This window comes from Chenopodium quinoa, unplaced genomic scaffold (assembly GCF_001683475.1).
Source record: "Chenopodium quinoa cultivar QQ74 unplaced genomic scaffold, ASM168347v1, whole genome shotgun sequence".
Classification (NCBI taxonomy): Eukaryota; Viridiplantae; Streptophyta; class Magnoliopsida; order Caryophyllales; family Amaranthaceae; genus Chenopodium; species Chenopodium quinoa.
This window is the reverse complement of record NW_018744367.1, coordinates 9,306,929-9,326,591: the sequence shown is the minus strand read 5'-3', so window position 1 is coordinate 9,326,591 and position 19,663 is coordinate 9,306,929. Positions and strand designations below refer to the sequence as shown.

At 40.0% G+C, this 19,663-nt stretch overlaps 2 protein-coding genes across 2 annotated transcripts in view; both read left to right on the top strand.

The window, feature by feature from the left end:
* Positions 1 to 9,501: 9,501 nt before the first annotated feature.
* Positions 9,502 to 12,102, top strand: LOC110696788. Its single transcript, XM_021874129.1, has 5 exons — positions 9,502 to 10,601; positions 10,683 to 11,004; positions 11,084 to 11,230; positions 11,303 to 11,416; positions 11,493 to 12,102. The coding sequence occupies exons 2-5, from the start codon at positions 10,942 to 10,944 to the stop codon at positions 11,643 to 11,645; spliced, it is 477 nt and encodes a 158-aa protein (XP_021729821.1). The 5' UTR covers positions 9,502 to 10,601; positions 10,683 to 10,941; the 3' UTR covers positions 11,646 to 12,102.
* Positions 12,103 to 15,749: 3,647 nt separating this feature from the next.
* Positions 15,750 to 19,663, top strand: part of LOC110696744 (protein FAR1-RELATED SEQUENCE 5-like) — a 35,638-nt gene continuing 31,724 nt past the window's right edge. The window contains exon 1 of the mRNA XM_021874095.1: positions 15,750 to 15,789. Within this exon, the coding sequence (XP_021729787.1) occupies positions 15,750 to 15,789 (40 nt within the window). The remainder of the gene's footprint in view (positions 15,790 to 19,663) is intronic.

Genomic DNA, 19,663 nt, shown 5'->3' with positions numbered 1-19,663 from the left:
AAATTATTTGCCACAATATCATCATAGGTTTGGTTCCTAGGTTTGGAATTTGGCAGTATAATGTTAGCGGTTCTATATAGAAACATTAATACCATTAGAGGTTCTATGTATAGAACCGCTAATACCATTAACGATATTATATAAGCTAATGATATTAGCGGTTCTAAGTTGAAGCTAGCTTTATGTTTTGAAAGATAAGTTGAAGCTAACTTTAGCTTTCACTTATATTAGATTATATAATATCTTTAATGATAAAATCAAATTATATAGAACCTCTAATGGTATTAGTTGTTCTATTTTAAAGCAGCTCTTTATATATAAAACCCCGCTAATATCATTAGAGGTTCTATATTAGTTAAAACCACCAACAATGTTAGCGGTTTTATACTAGCAAATATTGAACCTTGAAACCAAGTCCATGTAGACGGTATTGTGAAAAATAGTTTTTAAATCAATGTATATTAGTAATTACTCCGTAATTTAGGCCTTTTTTGGTTCGCCTTAATTTTTCTTATCTAAACTTATCTGATCTGGTTTGGTCTAATCTAATCTGATTATGTTCTTATCTGATTTGATCTGAATATCAAATTTGACCAAACTTTGACCTTAAATATACAATAATATATACGGAAAAAGTATATCAAAGTGAGTCTTGTTAGATTCGTAATAATGTGTATTTTATTAAGAGAGCGTATTATGTGCGGCTTGACTGACGAAACAACTCGTACGTCAAAGCACAAACAATAAAAAAAAGGCGCGGTTTTAAAGCCTGGTACAATCGGGCTTCGTCAGCCCGATTAAAAAAGACGCGGACTTAAACACCTGTGTACAGGCTGATATTGTAACACCCCAATAATTCTTTCTTTAAACTTGTGAGGACCCTGAACAATATTCAAGAGAATTACTGGCGTGTTACCGCCACGTGTTCAAACGTTAAGGCTTTTTCAGAAAATAGCAGCGCAAAAGCTAAATCAATTATAGATAAGTTTCAAAATCAATAACCAAAACCAAAACTAAATCTTACAACTTGGAACCATTAAGGCCCTTATTCAAAACTCAACCCCATAGAAATAGTATGAAAGTAAAGTTGAGTTTAAATAACTTTAAAAGTAAATAACAATAAAAATAAGAAAAGTAACCAACACTCCACTCAAGATCCCACCATCTAGAAACGGATGTTGCATGTGTAAGAACATGTGGTTAATCTGCTCCCAAATATTACAAGTGTAAAAATTGGATCGTCACAGGGTCATTGAAAGGCGAAGGCCATGACCGAAGAAAGGCACACAAAGCACGCAATCAGCAAAGCTGAGTACATACAAGCTGTAAAACATAAAAGAAATCCCTAACATGCTACTAATAATCAATCATCACTCATCATTAGTTTCACTAGGTGAAAAAACAAAATTGACACCGGTTCAAAACCCCTCAATGCCATCGGTTTTGAACCAGTGCCAATGTGGGGGGTGCTAATTAGGGATGGAAAAGCCACCGATTTGAACCGGTGGCAAAACTCGAAATTAGCACCGGTTAACCGGTGCCATAAAAGCCCACAAAAAATTAATAATAAGTTTCTGGCACCGGTTAACTGATGCCGAAAAAGCCCAAAAAAATCATTTTTTTTTTGTCTTTTTTCACTTAAAAATTAAATTGACTAAAATAAATAAGAACAAAAAAATATAAATCGAATACCATTCAATAAAATTTACAGTATATAATAAAAAAAATTTACAATATAGGTCTATAAAATTGATCAATTACAACATATAAATAATAAAAAAAAAAACTACAATATAAATCAAAACAAAATTACAACATCACAATCTAAAAATCCCCATATTCTTGATTATTGATTCTTTAATTATGTGCACTATTTTGGGTTGCAAAGCAATAGTATACCTACGCCAATTAAAACATCCAAAATAAATCGATTAAAATGAATTAGCTGCGAAAAAAATAAAAAAACCCAGAAAAAAAAATCGAATTAAAATCGATTAAAATAAAAAAATCGAACAGTTAAAAACCCAGAAAATAAAAAAAAATCGAATTTAAATCGATTAAAATAACAAAAAAAATCGATACCGTAGACACCCATTTGTGTCTCCCCAAAACCGAACCCGGTGATGAGTACCTTTCACGTCGAATCGTAATCGAATGAAGTAGTGAAAGTGCGGAAAGTTTAGTGTTGCGGATAGTTTTAATTTCTTTTCTCTTCTCTCTGTTTTTGAAAATCTATTTTAAGAAAACAGTCAATCCAGTTTGGTTGGTCCATGATATGGGTCCAATAGTAGTGTAGTTGGATAGGGCTTGAAAAGAGCTTTCCAACGATATATTATAAGCCCAATTCCGATGAATATTGAGGAAGTTATAGCCAAATTACTAAAATGAGCCCGGTTTGAGCCTTATATGCGGCCTAATGATCTAGAGGAGGGCATAATATAGATTTATCATTCCTAATGCAATTAGGAATGGTTTTGGTCTTCTAGATTCTTCTAGAAGGTTCTTTTCATTCCTAATTCAATTAGCATTGATAAATTGACTTTTGTTGACTTTTTAGAGTTTTAATCAGAATAAAAGAATTTTTTGAGGAAAATACGATTTTATCCTCCTGTACGGTTGTAGGCGTCGCTCGAAGTGCGCCTACGTTAAAAGCATGTGGTGAATATGCTTGGCACTCATAGGAAGTGGGAATTGACATAATACGATTAGGGACAAGGAAAGTAGGGAGCCGCCAACAAGTTTTTAAGGAACTTGTAAACCGTTCACGGATCATAAAAGGCAACCACGATAAAGGGACAACGAAGGCAACAACGATTGACCCGTGAAGGTTACACCCTATTCATAATCCATGAGATTACTAACTCCATATGGTTCGGAACCACGAAAGGAGGATCGGGGATGATGGTACGAAGTGAGTCATGGAGTCATATTCGCCCGTATTGGCCTCTACTCGGTTCTTATAGTGAAAAGTGATTCCTGCGATCTCAAAGGCATACAAACAAAGATTCAATTTGCTCCAAACTATTATTAAGCTAAATTGGTTGAATATTAATGCACCACATAATTCTAAAATATTTGTGATCACTTGATTAAACAATAAGATTAAAAAGGAACCTAAACCAGTTGTCCAAATTATCTTATTAGGCGTGATTTTCAATTACATATTCCCTTTTAACATGCAATATGGTGATCATAAATAATAATAAAATACACATTAATATTGGAAGCAATTTAACCATAATTCCAACAATATAAAATCGTTAGAAAAATAATAGAAATAAAAGGAACATGATTCTTACTTTGATTCTGTTTGTTTGCAACTACAAAATAATAAACGAGTTAGTAACTTCAAGGAAATAAAAAAAAACAATGATTAAATTAAATTAAACAAAGTAGAGTTGATTTGGGGCCAAACCCTCAAACAGTTCTACCTTTCACGCCTTGGCTTAAGGACAGAACCACGAGTAAAGTATGGACTCCTTTGAGCACTTGAAGAAGGAATTTTGAAATGAGAAGGGTAGGCTAGTGTTTAGGCTAAATCATAGAAGAGAGAAAAATAAAACTAGAGAATTAATTGATGCCCTGTACATCAGAAATAAGGGGGTATTTATAGGGAAAATGTGCTGAGGGAGCACACGGAGTACCGTCTCACAAATAATACCCCTTTGTTGTGAGTAATATGTAACGGAGGGAGTAATATAACATCCCAACTATTAGTTTATATGTTAAAATCATGAAAATACAACGTATAATATAAAATTACAGCAAGTTTAACTTACTAACATATGCTGAAAATTTGTTTTATTAATAGTTTTTGCAATCCAAATAATCTATACTTATCATATTGCATAAATAGTTGTTTAAAACGTATAGAAGCATTCTAAAACTTTATTTTTGGCTCTAAATAATAAAAATCAGATTATATAAAATCTGAAAATTAATTTAAATTATAAATTTCAAACTTTTGAGATCTACATTCATAATTCAATAATTAGAATAGTGTATTACACATTAAACCTTAAAACCCTTTCAAATAAACAACATAAAACTTCAATTTCACCAAATATATAATCTGAAAATTAATTTTAAGTATTAAATTGTGGGTTTTGTCATTATGAAAGCATAATACTGATAATTAACTTGCTTAACACGTTTTTAAACCCTAAACCATGAAAAATTAACATTTAAACCCTAAATTATACATAACATAAAATCTGAAATTTTGTATCATAAATTAAACATGCTAAAACCCATAAATTCATAATCTTTTATAACTTATATATAAAATCAAACCATAATAACAATAATTTAGAATTGAAATTAAATAAAAATTGAAGCTTTAAATTAAAAATAACAACACAAGAGAAGTGAGGAAAAAGGGAGGAAGAGGGGCGAAATGCAGGGATGATGTACGGTGGTTCGTCGGGGTGGACGGAGGCAGGTTATGGGCGGCGATGCTATGACTGGGCGTCGGGCTTCGTTGGGCATCAACAAATTTTTATTTATTTTTTTGTTGTTGTTGTTCTGAATCGTAAAGCAGGAAGGAGGAAAGAGTTGAGGGTTTTTTTTTTATTTCACGTGAAAGAAGAGGAGAGAAGTGAGGGGAAATAAGGTGGGTTTAAGGGTTTATGTTTTTGTAAAAGTATGGGCTTAACTTTCCTAATCCAAGTAGAATTAGGATTCTTGTTTGGGTTTAAGTAAGTTAGTGTGTTAGGCCACTAAACTTAAAAGGGGATTTTGATTTCAACCCAAAACTTAATAGTTTTAGTTTAATAATAATGTTTAATAATAATGAAAATCTTATTACTTTACATCAAAATAATTCATACTTATAAAATCAAAAATAAAAATATTTGTATAAATAATAAATAAATACATTATAATTAAGTTGAAAATATGGGGGATTACAGATATCCTCAAAACATTTGATGATATCATCTAAACTGAAGGATGTCTACAATGACTGGATCATATCCTTTAAAGACTAAACGCTAAAATTTATCTTCCAACTATTAATAACATAAATTCAAACACTGGAAGATATCCTACAATAACCGAATGATATCCTCTAAAAACAAAATACTGCAATTTACTAATAACGAGATATCGAAACACTAGACGATATCCTACAATGACTGGATGATATCCTCTAAAAATGAATATTAGCTAATATTCTATTATTGAAATATCATTTCTTCAAATGACTAGACTTTATTCTATGAACAGAAAAATTAGCTGATATCATTCTAAATAAATATCATTTCGTAAAATTACTAGATTTTAAAAACAAAATTATTACTAATATAATATAAAGAGTGAATGATAATCTCCAACAATAACATACTAAAATCATATGAGTGAATGATATCTTTTAAAGATAAAATAATAGTTGTTATAAATCAACTAGTTACTAATTGAATGATATCCTGTAAAGACTAAATACTAGTTGATACCATCCTAAATTAAGTTGATATCCTCTAAATACTAAATTTTAGCATGCAACTACTAATCGATATAAGATAGGTCGTTGTGCTACCACCCTAACCAAATTAATCATTTATAATACCTAAACTTACACTAAACTAGTTACAATCATTCTGCAGTGTTTTGTCTTATTTATAGTTAATCATTTATAATACCTAAACTTACACTAAATTAATCATTTATAGTTACAATTGTTTGAAGTGCACCTACGTTAAAGCATGCGTGAATATGCTTGGCACTCATAGGAAGTGGGAATTGACATAATACGATTAGGGACAAGGAAAGCAGGGAGCCGCCAACAAGTTTTTAAGGAACTTGTAAACCGTTCACGGATCATAAAAAGGCAACCACGATGAGGGGCAACGATAGGCAACAACGATTGACCCGTGAAGGTTACACCCCATTCATAATCCATGAGATTACTAACTCCATATGGTTCGAAACCACGAAAGGAGGATCAGGGATGATGGTACGAAGTGAGTCATGGAGTCACATTCGCCCGTATTGACCTCTACTCGATTCTTATAGTGAAAAATGATTCATGCGATCTCAAAGACATACAAACAGATTCAATTTGCTCCAAACTGTTATTTAGCTAAATTGGTTGAATATTAATGCAACACATAATTCTAAAATATTGTGATCACTTGATTAAACAACAAGATTAAAAGTAACCTAAACCGGTCGTCCAAATTATCTTATTAGTCGTGATTTTCAATTACATATTCCCTTTAAACATGAAATATACTGATAAAAAAATAATAATAGAACAAACATTAATATTGGAAGCAATTTAACAATAATTCCAACAATATAAAATCGTTAGAAAAATAATAGAAATAAAAGGAACATAATTCTTACTTTGATTCTGTTTGCTTGCGACCATAAAATAATAAACGAGTTAGTAACTTCAAGGAAATAATAATAAAACAATAATTGAATTAAATTAAATTAAACAGAATTGATTTGGGGCCAAACCCTCAAAAAGTTCTGCCTTTCACGCCTTGGCTTAAGGACAAAACCACGAGTAAAGTATGGACTCCTTGGAGTGCTTGAAGAAGGAATTTTGAAAGAAGAAGGGTAGGCTAGTGTTTAGGCAAGAGCATAGAAGAGAGAAAAAAAATAGAGAATTAATTCATGCCCCGTACATCAGAAATGAGGGGGTATTTATAGAAAAAATGTGCTGAGGGAACACACGGAATCCTAAAAAGATAAAAACCCTAAAAAAGTATACCGCGACACAGCAAAGTGTACCGTGACACAGGAAATCCCACCGTCAGACGGGGAACGTTCCCGTGGCACGATGTATTGTTGTGTGACGTGGGAAATATTAAGTGAACGGGGGAGAAAACGCGTTAAGGGTTTACGCGGAAAGGACACGGAAACCCCCGTGTCACATCAGGTGTCCCGTGTCACGGAAAATCCCACCGTTAGACGGGAGAGTTTCCCGTGACACGGTAGAATAATGACGTGACGCGGGAGTTTTTAGCCCGTTTTTCCGTCTAAATTCATTTTTAACCCTAATTTCGTTCAACATTTTAAGTGCCAACTGATAATTTCGGGCCTTTTTTAATTTATTATTATTTGGGCTAAAATAAGAAAATAAGAAAATAAAATAAATAAAAGGTTTGGGCCAAAATAAATAATAAAACAATAAAATAAAAAAAAGGTTTGGGCTGAAATTAAAAAAACTATGCTTTGACTAAACTTCAAGACTGATCCATGGATTAATCAAAAATTAAATTTAATTAAATACGAATTTTAAGCACTCTCGGGATTAAATACTGACCCCGACCAATAGTGGCGGTGAAAGGTTGTTCATCATCGGGTTTGGGGAGACATTTTTAGGTGTCTACAGAAACCCCCACTTTGACTGAGTTTGTAGAAACGTCAGTTTCGAAAACGATAGTCAAAGTAGCTGATAGGGACGGAGAATGATTTAAGACGTTCTGCGATCCTAAACCACTCTGTGTACGCCGATACCTACAAAAAAATGTTAATTCCACAGATAAAAGAGTAAAAGGATAGAATACGTATCTGGCACCAGTGTATCAGTGACAAATGAGTTTGGCAGCTTCCTATGCTTGAAGGAATCCACTGGATGACGTTCGTTGAAACGCTTTCGATGCTTGAGGAAGGCTGATTGTTGAATTTGGTAGCTTTCTAAGCCTGAAGAAACCTACCGGATGATACTTTCCATGCCTGAGGAAAGCCGATTGATGAATTTGGTGTCATTCTATGCTTGAAGAATTCCATCGATAATACTTTCCATGCTTGAGGAAAGCCGACTTGGCGGTTTTCTATACTTGAAGAAAAATCCACTGATAACGCTTTCCACGCTTGAGGAAAGCCGACTTGGCGGTTTTCTATACTTGAAGAAAAACCCACCGATAATGTTTTCCATGCTTGAGGAAAACCGAAAACTGATGTAATCGCTGAAAATTGCAAGTGTATGATGGTTCGATTATCCCCGAACGTGGGCCGCAAATGATTCATACCTTCAAGTCGACTATCCGACCATATTAGGTGTTTAAAATATCGACAAAATTGACTTTGACGCTCACTAGGGTTAAAATAGTAATTTTGATACCCTTTAAATGTCAGTTAGAATTTTCTGCGTAATTTTACTGAAAAACTAACTGTCCAATTTGTGCGGAAAATCGTGCAATTTTGGTCAAAATGCCAGGAATATTCGCTGACAGCTTCAAGGAGTGTGCAGGACACGCGCGAGACCACCGTGTCACGAAGAACAACTCCCGCGACACGGCAGGTGCTCCCATCACGCGACATAATATCCCGTGGCGCGGGATTTTAGTGGTTGCAGAACTGGTCAACTAGTGTTTTTGACCAGCTAAAATCACGTGCGCCACGTCAGTTTTGTGTCGTTACACGGTAACGGTCACCGTGGCACGAAAAACGGGGAGTATAACGGGATCCTCTTTTCTTTAAAATTTTACTTCCATTTGCCATTTCATACTACACTTTCACCATATTCATCTCCCTGTTCTTCCTTTCTCCTTAAAATTTTTTATTTTTAATCTCAAAAACTACCGTGCCACATCAGCTCGGAACAGGCGCACGACCGACTTCACCGTGTCATGTTTTCAGTCACCGTGACACGACGCTTCTGCTGTTGTGTCTCCTTTTATTTTTTTCTCTGTTACTGCTCGTCGCTGATGCTGTCCCGGTGCTCGTCGTTGCTGGCCGGAGCTCCGCCGCTTCCCAGATTCACCGTGACACGGGCCCTGAACACCGTGTCACGGCTTTGGCTAGCCGTGTCGCGGCGGCTGTTACTGCTGTCTTCACGGTTTTTTGAGCTTTGGAGCTCAAATCCTCATCAATTTTGCTCTAATTTTTTGCTATTTTCTTCATTTTTGAATCTCCACAAGGATCCATGTAAGTTTCCTTTGATTTTTGTCTCGAATTTTGCTTCAAGTGAGTAATTTCATGTAAAAACCCTTGAAAAATCAATTTGGGGATTTTTTATTTTGAGGTTTTATATTGAAATTTTTGCCATGAATTAGCTTGTATATGCATGTATGTGTGTTTGTGAGCAATTTGAGACAAAAATTGCATGATTTGGTGAAGAATGGAGCAAATCACCATTTTTTGGTACTACTTGTGTGAAATGGTGTTCTTGTTGTTCTTTTGCACTTGAAATGATGATATATTAGTTGTAGATCTTGTAAAATATGCCATGATGTGTCGATCTATTGTTTTCGTGCAATTTTGAAACATGTTTCGTTTTGTGTATGTACTACATTGTCATGGAGAACATAGTATCATGCAATTAGGAGAACATAGTATTAGTTTGTCATGGAGAAACTAAACAATACTAGAAATAATTCCAATATTTTACTAATTTTTAGCTTTGAGGTATAAATTTAGCGTATAATAGAAAATGCAACTTGAAATAACCGTTAAGCTGTTTGGAATAAATGACTAAATAACTTAGGAAATGATGCTAAGCATTTAGATTTTTATTTTTGTAATAGCATGCCTAGATAACAGGATCGCGATCTTTCCACTCGTGGCCGGCGTCAGGCTTTTCGGGAGGACACTCCCACAGTTCTTGAGGGCATGGACGACGATGCCCTAGAGACGGAGCCTCGTTCTTCTTTGAGTAGGGGCAGGTGGGTTCCACCTCCGTGGTCGTCGGATGAGTTGGTTTTCTGCCGTGAGAACCACGTTTCTCACCGTCCACTTGCCGGCATAGTCGATGGCACGCTTCGCCATCACGTTTCTGGAGCTGGAGATTTGATTCCTGGACTTCATGGGATTATCACGAGGAATCCTGTTACGAACGCCTTGTGGGAATCTGCTGGTTTAGTAGATTTTTATTCGGCGATCGTAGGGTTTTGCAGCCCCCGAGGTTGTGACGCGACAGTCGTTCGCGCGTTGTTGGATGAGATGAAAATGACAATGACCCCTCTGGATTTTAGCATGATCAGTGGTCTACGCTTCACTGACCGGGCCGTAGCGAAGATGTCTGATCTTTCTTAGGCGGCGGCTGAGGCAGCCTATTTGTTAGGTCCGATCGTTCAGCATATCAAGACTCAGCCAGTGTCTCGAGGTGGTCCTAGGAGCGGGCGATCAGAGTTGTCTTCTGTTCTGGCTCGTGGTTTTGATATGGATGAGACATCAGCTGAACAGTGAGTGCGGATCTTCATTTTGATTCTCATTTCCATGACTCTTTCTCCTGATAGGAGTTTGCGTGCGCTCGTTTGCTATCTTCCTTCTTTGCCCAGGATAAGTGAGATAGGATCCTTTAGCTAGGCCAGGCTCGGATATGCCGATCTTCTCTTGTCGTTACGTCATGGCTGTAGGCAGCTGAACGACCAGGCCCTTGTCACTGTCTACGGATTATGGAGAGTCGTAGAGGTGATGATCTTTCCTCTTCTTGTTTTGGTTTAATTTGTTCGACTCGTGCGCTCAAAGATTACTTTTCATTGCAGCTATGGTTCTATGAGTACTTTCCGAGATTGGCCCCTCGACGGTGTCGTGGAGCGGTCCATGACTTCCCTGTCGGAGCCAGCTGGCGTGACCGAGGCGAGTCACGAGTGAAGTCTGTCTCTGCGCTATGCAGGCTGCTACGCCGAGGCACCTCTTCTGTTGGTGTAAGAATTACTTTCGTAGCCCGTTATTTTCTATCTTGACGTTATTTTTGGCGTTTCATTGCAACTTTTTATGGTTTTCAGGTTGCTATTGATGTCCAGCATCGTCCTTGGGTTGGGATGACTATTCATCCCGAGGCCTTGCAGCTTTCAGCGTACCGCACTGTTTTTGTTGGTACTAGAAGCTTTGTCTGGTATATGGGGAGCGTGTCGTTCGTCAGCACAGTGGTGATCGCTTTGTGGTGCCCTTGTCTCCACTGGAATCGATGCTGGACTCACGCTTGCTTGGGGAGTTGGTAAACGGGGAGAGCGCTACACTTTTCCTTGGCAGGAGCTTGTGCGTATGGAGGGCGATTATGCGCAAGACTTGCTTCCCTTCTTGGCTCCTCCACCCCGTCTTCCCGAGGTATGATTTTTTTTAGGAATTTTATTTCTAGTCTCTGTTTAAATCGTCGAATAACCTGATTATCCGATCGTATTTTCAGACGACTATTCGCCGTGTAGGGAAGATTGAGATTACGCCTCAATCTGTCCGCTACCCAGGGCCGATTGGTATTACTGAGGACCATATTGCTGATGCACTAGAGGGTTTCAGATATGCGCAGGAGTCTTTGCCTGATGTTTTTGAGCCAGTAAGCTTTTGATACATTATTCATCCTTTTTAATGCCGCTTGTTACTGAGTTTTTCTTTGCTTTGTTCTCAGCCTACCCGCTCGGAGATGATGGGATTCATGAAGCTGGTTCACACTTTGAAGTACTGCATCATCAAGATTCGGCGTGGTGCGAGTTGTCGGGGCGGTTCTAGCGATGTTTTTGAGGTATGTTCACTTTTTCTTATTTTTACCACTTCTTCTATTTTGCACTGTTAACATCTTTTGATTTTATGTCTTTCAGGAGCGATGGAGGTCCCGCTCGTGCTCGAGGCATAGAGGCTCGGACGAGGGAGAGCCTAGTCGTGGCAGACGATCTCTGGAGGTTCATCGGCATTCTCAGTGTCAGCGGGAGCCTCAGCTTTCTCTGCCATTTCAGGAGGCTCAGTGGCAGTAGCCTTAGTCTTCCCAGTCGTCCCAGCACTTTCAGGGTCAGTGGCAGCGACAGTCATTTTCACAGTCTTCACAGCCTGAGTTCAGGCCAGTTATCACTCCTGTGGATCATGGCTTATACTCAGCTCCATCGTCTGGGGCGCTTACTCCACCGGTGTCAGGCTTGTTTTCAGTTCCAGTGTATGGGACGATGCCTCCACCGACGCTTCCTACTTCTTGGAGTCAGTTTACACTGTTTGCCAGTTGGACGAGTCCTGCTTTGAGTTTGACTGCTACTGGAGTTACAGGGACTAGTAGGGATACTACTCCTCGTACCCGGATGATGGCGAGACTCTTTGGCTCACCGCTCCCATATTCACAGGCTGGAGATGACACTGATCCTCACTTTTCTAGTTCTACAGATTTTTGACCGAGGGTCTTTATTTGTACATACTGTGATGACACTTGACGCTGCTTATCTATTATGACTCATTTTGTACATTATTCACAGTTTATGTATTTATTAGTGTGTATTAGTGTCTGCTTGAGACTCATTCTGTGTGATTGTGTATTTATTAATAACGCGAGAAAAAAAACGTGAGTGGAGGGTACCGACCTTCCCCAAAAGAAAAAAGAAATAAAAAGAAAAGAAAAAAGGGATAAGTTTTACAACTCCTCCAAAATAAATAAGTATGGAAATGGGACAAGGTTTACAACTTCCCCAAAGAAAGAAAAAAATAAAATAATAATAATAATAATAATAATAGAAATAAGAGTAAATAATAAAGATAAATAGAAATAATAATAAAGTAATAAAAAATAATAAAATAAAATGATACAAATAAAAAAAAATGTTAATAATAAAAAAAAAGTTGAGAATTTTATTAGGAATGAAACTCTCGAAAAACAGAATTAAAAGATAAACGGTGAAGATAAAACAATTAAAATCTGGATAGATATAGGAAAAGGACAAAAAATGAAAACGCGTGGGCAACGCGACACGGCACTGTACACCGTGTCACGACAAAAGCTGTAGTGTCGCGGCATATATTCCAGTGACACGGCGGGAAATCCTGTGTCACGGTGCGCGTATTCTGCAACGGTGTGGTTTACGCGTATAGAAAGATAGATTCTGAGTATTTCTAAGCGTTTTTGCTATAAAATAGGACCAGTATATTCGCGATATGCATAATTACAAAACATAAAATAATTAGAATTTCATATTTCAATAATAATGTCTCAGAATTTTGATAATACATTGTGCGACTGGTCTTATTCTTTGACCAATGCTGACAAAAGAGAGTTGGAATGGTTTCATGTCAGGGGTTTATTAGCCCTGAGACATGTAGCTATTGAACATGATTTTCTTAGGGCAGCATTAGACTATTGGATTCCAGAAACACATTGTTTTAAATTTGATTATGATGAAATATGTCCCCTGCCGGAGGAATTCGGTGCCATCTTTGGGTTTCCTGCCAGAAATCTTATTGCCATGCCTACCCTACGTGAGTATTATTACCAAGAGTTTGAACGCCATCTGAAACTGAGAGATCCAGATTTAAATAGAATTGTGTGTGGTAATGAGGTAGACCTAGAAAAACTTGCAAATTTATATTTCAATCGCCCTGTCTCTGAGTCTTATCATATATACCGTAGCAGGGCTTATATTTTTTGCATGTTTAGCAAGATTTTATTTGCAAATGGTAGGGTAGGACATGCTTGTCTAGCATCTGTGCTTGAACATGTCGAATCTAGGAGATCTCCTATGCCTACGTGCCTTGGAGAAACTTTACGCGGCCTTGACGAAGCAAAAGCTGATCGGAAAGCCGTCAGGAAGGGCTCTCTAGTACTGCTGCAGGTAAAAACGCGCTTTTTGAGTAGCCCTCGTGACACAAAACAGGCATCGTATCATGGTGCATTCTGCCGTGTCACGGTGGATTCTGCAATTTTTTTTTCGACTAATTTTTTTTTTATTTTGCAGATTTGGTTGATGGAGCATTTAGAACTTTTTGAAGCCCCGACGATATTGAAAAATATGGTCCCAACGATCTAGTCTGCAGAAAGAAGAATTACTCTGTGAACATGTCGTATGAAGATTGGAAGAATTTCTTTGCAAAGAGAGAATTTTCCATTCGTTGGGTGGTTCCTTGGTGGAAGCTTACTAGGATGGTTGGTACGAATGATACTCCGTATTGTCGTGTTCCTAATATTTCAAGGCTGACTTTTTATTGTCCTTCTCGATTGATGCGACAATATGGACTTGAACAAGTAGTTCTATGCTATAACGATAGTCCTCGTGAAGTATTATTGCATGAAAGTAACGTTCACAAGTACGAGGCTTATTGGATTGGAAGACCTTTGTGGACCGTTTCTGCAAGTAACCAAGCTCCTCCTCCCTTATCTAGTGCATACAAGGCATGGTTGAATCCTAGAAGTAGAAGGATCGAGTCGGATCACGCAACTTTGACGTGAAGGGCCGTCTTGGAAGTAAGAAAGCGCCTCCTAAAGATCGTCTAGGTCCGAGAACACAAGGGATTGAGTTTAAGACTCCTATAATTCCTAAAAGGAAGAATTATGTGAAAGGAAAAGGTAAGGAGAAGATGGTTGATAGAGAAAAGCAACCAAAGAATTATAATAAAGGTGAAAGGGGTAAAAGTTCGACTAGGGGTGTGACGGTTCGGGCTACAAAAGACATGTTTTGGGTGTTTTTGTCCCTCGGGAGAGTTACGTCACGAAGTCTGGTCCGGCTGAGTTGTACCTGCAAAACAACGGAGCCTCCGGGTGGTTGGATCTCCGCCTCCGACGATCAAGTTAGCAACTTGGAAGGGAAAAAAGAATGCGGAAATTTAGGTGGGGATTTGCTTGGATTCCAAGCTCAGGTCTTTTTCTGATGAGAGAGAATGCGTGTGTAATAAGTGATTGAATGTGTCCCCAAAATGGGGAAATATCTCCCTATTTATAGGGTCATTGGAGAATGTGCCCCCATCTTGGTCACTTGACCTAGATTTTAGTGGGCTGCGCCGTTTTACGGCGCTTATTGGGATTTGGGCCCTTGAAGCCGCCATTTTAGAGATTTATCCAAGGGGCCATGTGTCAAGGGGATATTAAGACACGTGGGCCATCCTTTACCCTAAAAATTTGCCCCTCACAGGGCTCACGTGCGTATCACGTGGGGCCTGTGACACGTGTCCACCTATCAGAGGTGAACAGTAACGGATAGTAAAATTTAAATTTCAAACTAGAATTTTCCCCCGTTTTCACCTTCTATAAATAGAAATTTACCCCCCTTTTTCTCTCACCTTATTTTCATTTGACTTTTTTTAGAGAGAGAAAGAGAGATCTTTTAGAGAGAGATTCTCTGCCTCCGCCTGCGTCAGAGTATTTTCGAGGTTCCGTGTGCTAGCAGTTCAACACCCGGTTTACCGGTTGTAGCGGTTTTCAGATTATTCAGAGTTAAAGTAAGGTAACCGCCTATACCATTTTAGCTTTTCTCTTTTTCAACTAGTATACATTCTTTCTCCGCCGGTATACATAGTTTTAGAAAATAAAAATGAGTTCTCAATCCACACACTCGGCACTGCCTAGGATACTCAGCCGGTCCCCCGGATCAGCTGAGTCTAGAACAGGGGGTGCCTTTTCTGGACTGTCAGAACCGATGTACTCATCTCCGAATTCCTCCCTCTCTGTGTCTGTGCAGGATACAATGGCCATAGTCAAACAGACGACCAGAAAATCTAAGAGCCGGCGCACTATGTCAGTGCCATCCGATGAGGTTATTCCAGACGGGGAATAGAGGGATTTGGAGGAGAGTGGTTCTGATGAAGAGGCTCCCTCTACTTTCGGGAGCTCAGGAGTACGAGAGGAAGGCGGTGAGGAAGCCGCCTCCTCTAATGGAACCGGTGACGACGAGGCCGGTGAAGGTTCAAAGGCCGAATCTTCTAGCTCTGACCCGGATAACTTTGCGGCTGACTATCAGCAGCCGCCTAAAGTCGCTGACCACCCTAACCCAAAAAGGACTAGAATGCTGCTGGGTGACATCGCCCTACTAAGAAGCGGCTTTAGGGCCTTTAAAGAGAAGCACCCCTTTGGGAAGGGGTGGGATATCATTGTTCCGCTTGCTGACACAGTAATGGCGTGGGACGATGACATTGATAATGCAGACCTATTTTGTATGCTACGAGGCGGGAATAGAAGCCGACCTCTGGTTCCCCCTTCATACCGGGATTAGGAAAATCCTGAAGGGGTATGATTTAGGAGTCTGGCAGCGCACCCCCAATTCGTGGGTGAATATTCTGAGTTACATCGCCGCCTGCGAGTTCCAAAACATAAATCCCAGCTTCTCCGCCTTCGCTCACATGCATTATTTGAGCAAGGTACCAGGCGGTCATGGGGCATGGTACACTCTTTCTACCTTGCCCCAGTATCTGATGAGTTTGGACAAGGTGTCCAAATGGTCCGGGTGGAAGGACAATTTCTATTTGATTTCTTCCCCAACTCTGAGATACAACTGGACTCTCCGCCAGTACAACACAGCGTCGGCTCTTCTGGGAAGGAAATGCCCTCTCCCGGAGCTATCTACTAAGGCCCGGGAGCAAATAATAGAGCCGGGCTTCTTTGAGACCACAACTGAGCCCATGGGGGATGGGACTCACATTATTGCTCCCAAAAATTGCATCCCCATCCGGACTATTTCAAGGATGAATGCTTCTTGTCCGCCTGTGGGTTAAGTCCCATGTTTCCCAAGGGTAGATCCACTTACATCCGGAGTGTTTGTTATTTTTATTTTTATTGTAAACTTGCCACAATTTCTTCTAACCATGAATTCTGTTCATGCAGCCGACGCCTTGAAAATGGTCGATCCGACAAAGACACCGGCTAAGTCAGTGGCGCAGCTGCGCAAGGAAGCGGCTCTGGCTAAGAAAGCAGCCGTGGACGCCAAAGAGTCCAAAAAAGGCGGGGTAAAAGACCGCCTGAATACATATCATTATTATATATATATATATATTTTAGGCAGATTGCCGGCTGGGTATACTCAACCACTTTCATTTTGCAGGACTCTGCAAAGCGTGTACCCCGATCCTTCTCCAAGCTTTTCAAAAGGCAAGGAGAGGATTTAGAAAAGACTCCGGCTGCAAAGGTAGCCAGAAAAGACCCTCCCCGGTAAGACTCTTCTGCCAAAACCGATCGTCCAACGACCGGTGGCAAATCTTCTGCTGCGATGAAGATCTTGAGCGAAAGCTCAGAACGCTCACAGCAGAAAGCGCCGGATGCCTCTACGGCATCGAAGGGTGGCGAGCCACCTAATGTTGTAGCCGGTGCGGCAACAACCGGGGAGAAGCGGAAGCCTGCGCCCCATCCGGAACCCAAGGTAAGGGAAGGATTGAAATACCTTGGCCACTTGACTTCATGAGAGTCAAGACTAAGGTAGACCCCTCTGGGGGTTCAGTCAGCAGCCGGCAACGGATGAGTGCCAACTATGCTGCCTCTTACTCACGGAGTACTACTTTTGGTGTAGAATTGACATCCAACGAGCCGGATCTTGTAGGCTTCGCAAAACGGATGGTGAGGACCCTCACCTGGTCAGAGAAGAACTCCATACCTGATCTGCAGGTAGTGGACTTCGACCGGATAATGGGCGAGCTGGTTGAGGTAAGGAACCCCACAACCTTGATATATTTTCTTTTAATTTTACTAAGTAAATCATAATCTGGCTGCTCTTTTCTCAGGTGATGCTGAGGGTGGACGGACTCTGGGGCCCCTTTAGGCAAAAGCAAGAAGAGGTAAATGACGCCAAACGGAGGGCCCTTGAAAACCTCAACTCTGCTGAATATGCTAATTATATGTGTGATTTAAAGATTAAAGCAGTAGAGTTGAAACAGGAGGAGCTAATCCAGAGCTTGACGGCTGCGAACGACAAAGCTAACAGCCGCGCTGATGACCTTGAGCAAAAACTGAAGGATGCCAAATTTGAGATCAAGGCATTAGAGGATGCTGATCAAGAAAACACTCAACTCCGAGCACACGTTTCCCGCCTGGGGGTTGAGCTTGTCATTCTACGAAACAAGCAGTCGGACGAGCTCGCCCAAGAGAAAAAACGGCTGATAGAGGAGAATGAGCGTGATAATCTGGCCCGGCTGAAGATCACTTGGAGCCTCCTCTACCCAGATGTAGAATTTGAGGTCTATAAGCTCAGGTATGATTACGCCACTGAGGTGTATGATGCCCAAGTAATGGGTGAGGCTCCTCCGCTTCGTTTCAAAGATTGGGCTGCAGATCAGGGATATGAAGTCTCTGATAACGAGGAGCCGGCGGCGGATGAGAAAAATGAAGGCCAACCCAGCCAAGATCAGCCGGAGCAGCATCATCCACCTCAGCCTTAGGCGAGCCTTCCCACTTTCTGCGGCAGTATGCCAAACTGTTTCTTTACCGGCTTGTATGCCGTAAACTGTTGTATCTTTACCAACTATGGAGTTGGGTTAACATTTTATTTCTTTCTTTCTTCACCGGATGTGTTCGGTTAACACTTATTCTGGCCTTTGTGCCATTTTAAATATTTATGAAGTATTCCGACTCAGTCGGCGTTTATATATGTTTGTGTTTGAACGAATTTTTCAATTTGAATTTTGCGTATGTTTGCAATTCTTTAATATTTTTCCTAACTTAAGAAAGCATGCAGCAATTTGCAATCCGGGTGCTCTTGCCCCTGGACGGCTGTGTGGTTGGTTTTGTTTCAAATTGATTGATTAACTTGAAAACACTTGATACTAGGAGAAGTATGGAGTGTTCTTAGGCCAATCAATCACAATGGTGATTGCCCCAAACCAAGTGCACAACCGGCCATTAGAGCGAGTGCTTTGAGCTTCTTACCCAGGCGGTTATATTCCGTCTAGGGTTATTACATAACCATTACACAAAATCTTTTGCCCCAATTGGGAGAGAGAGTGCAACTTTGGAATAAATAACCTAAGTGAGAACATCAGTCGGTTACCGACTGATGCCTCGGGGCATCCGATATTCGGTAACTTAATCGTTCTTCATAGATTATTCTGGTCAGACGGCTATGAGTTGACCAATTTGGTCGTTCAATTTTCGTCGTCTGCATAGGTACGTAGAACCGACAAATATTCTGTTCTCTGCGACGATTGCACCAGGAGGGGTGTCGCCGGACGCCTTTGTCCATGTTGGGACAGGCGGTTTTATAAAATAAGCAACCATCCGGCCACTTTGGCCTTTGGTCTTGTTTGAGACCGGTTGTATAGCCACTAAGCGTTTTTGTGCTTAGTTTTTTTAATCGGACCATCGGCTGAGCGTTATTACAACATTGAATTTATACTAAGTGTCGAACTTAGTTGGTTAAACAAATAGTCCGTCTGAGTATTACCTAGGCGGACAAGCAATTATTGAATTACACTAAGTATCAAACTTAGTTAGTTAAACAAAGGGTCCGTCTGAGTATCACCCAGTCGGACAAGCAAAAAATAGCGAAACAATTCTGCAAACAAAGTCTGAATTTTCATTAATTGACTTACTGTTTACAAAAATTTACATTTCTCAGAAGTAGTACCTTTTTAGGTTATCTACATTCCAAGTTCTAGGTAGGCACCGGCCGTCTGGGGTTTCCAGACGGTAGGTGCCGTCTCCGACTTCTTCATAAATCCGGTAGGGGCCTTCCCAATTAGGCGTTAGCTTTCCAGCCTCATTGGCCCTACCGGTTGCCTCCATTTTTCGTAACACAAAGTCGTCAACTTTCAAAGGACACCTGTGCACTTTCTTGTTGTAGGCTCTGGTCATTCTCAGACGGTATATCTCATGGCGCAGGGCAGCGTTGCCCCTGCGTTCCGGGAGGGAGTCCAATGCTAGCCGCATGGCCTCTCAATTTGCCTCATCATCATAAAGCATGACTCGTAGAGTCGGCTCGTAATGTTCAATGGGCAAGACGGCTTCAGCACCGTATACCATAAGGAATGGGGTTTCACCGGTTGCCCCTTTGGTAGTAGTCTGGATGGCCCATAGGACATGAATTAGCTCTTCTGCCCATAAGCC

Excerpts from the sequence above, each read along its gene's own strand:
- LOC110696788 (XM_021874129.1), top strand. The coding sequence starts at position 10,942 with ATGGAGGGCGATTATGCGCAAGACTTGCTTCCCTTCTTGGCTCCTCCA. Across the intron at positions 11,005-11,083 it reads CTCCACCCCGTCTTCCCGAG|ACGACTATTCGCCGTGTAGG; the intron begins GTATGATTTTTT and ends TCGTATTTTCAG. Across the intron at positions 11,231-11,302 it reads TGCCTGATGTTTTTGAGCCA|CCTACCCGCTCGGAGATGAT; the intron begins GTAAGCTTTTGA and ends CTTTGTTCTCAG.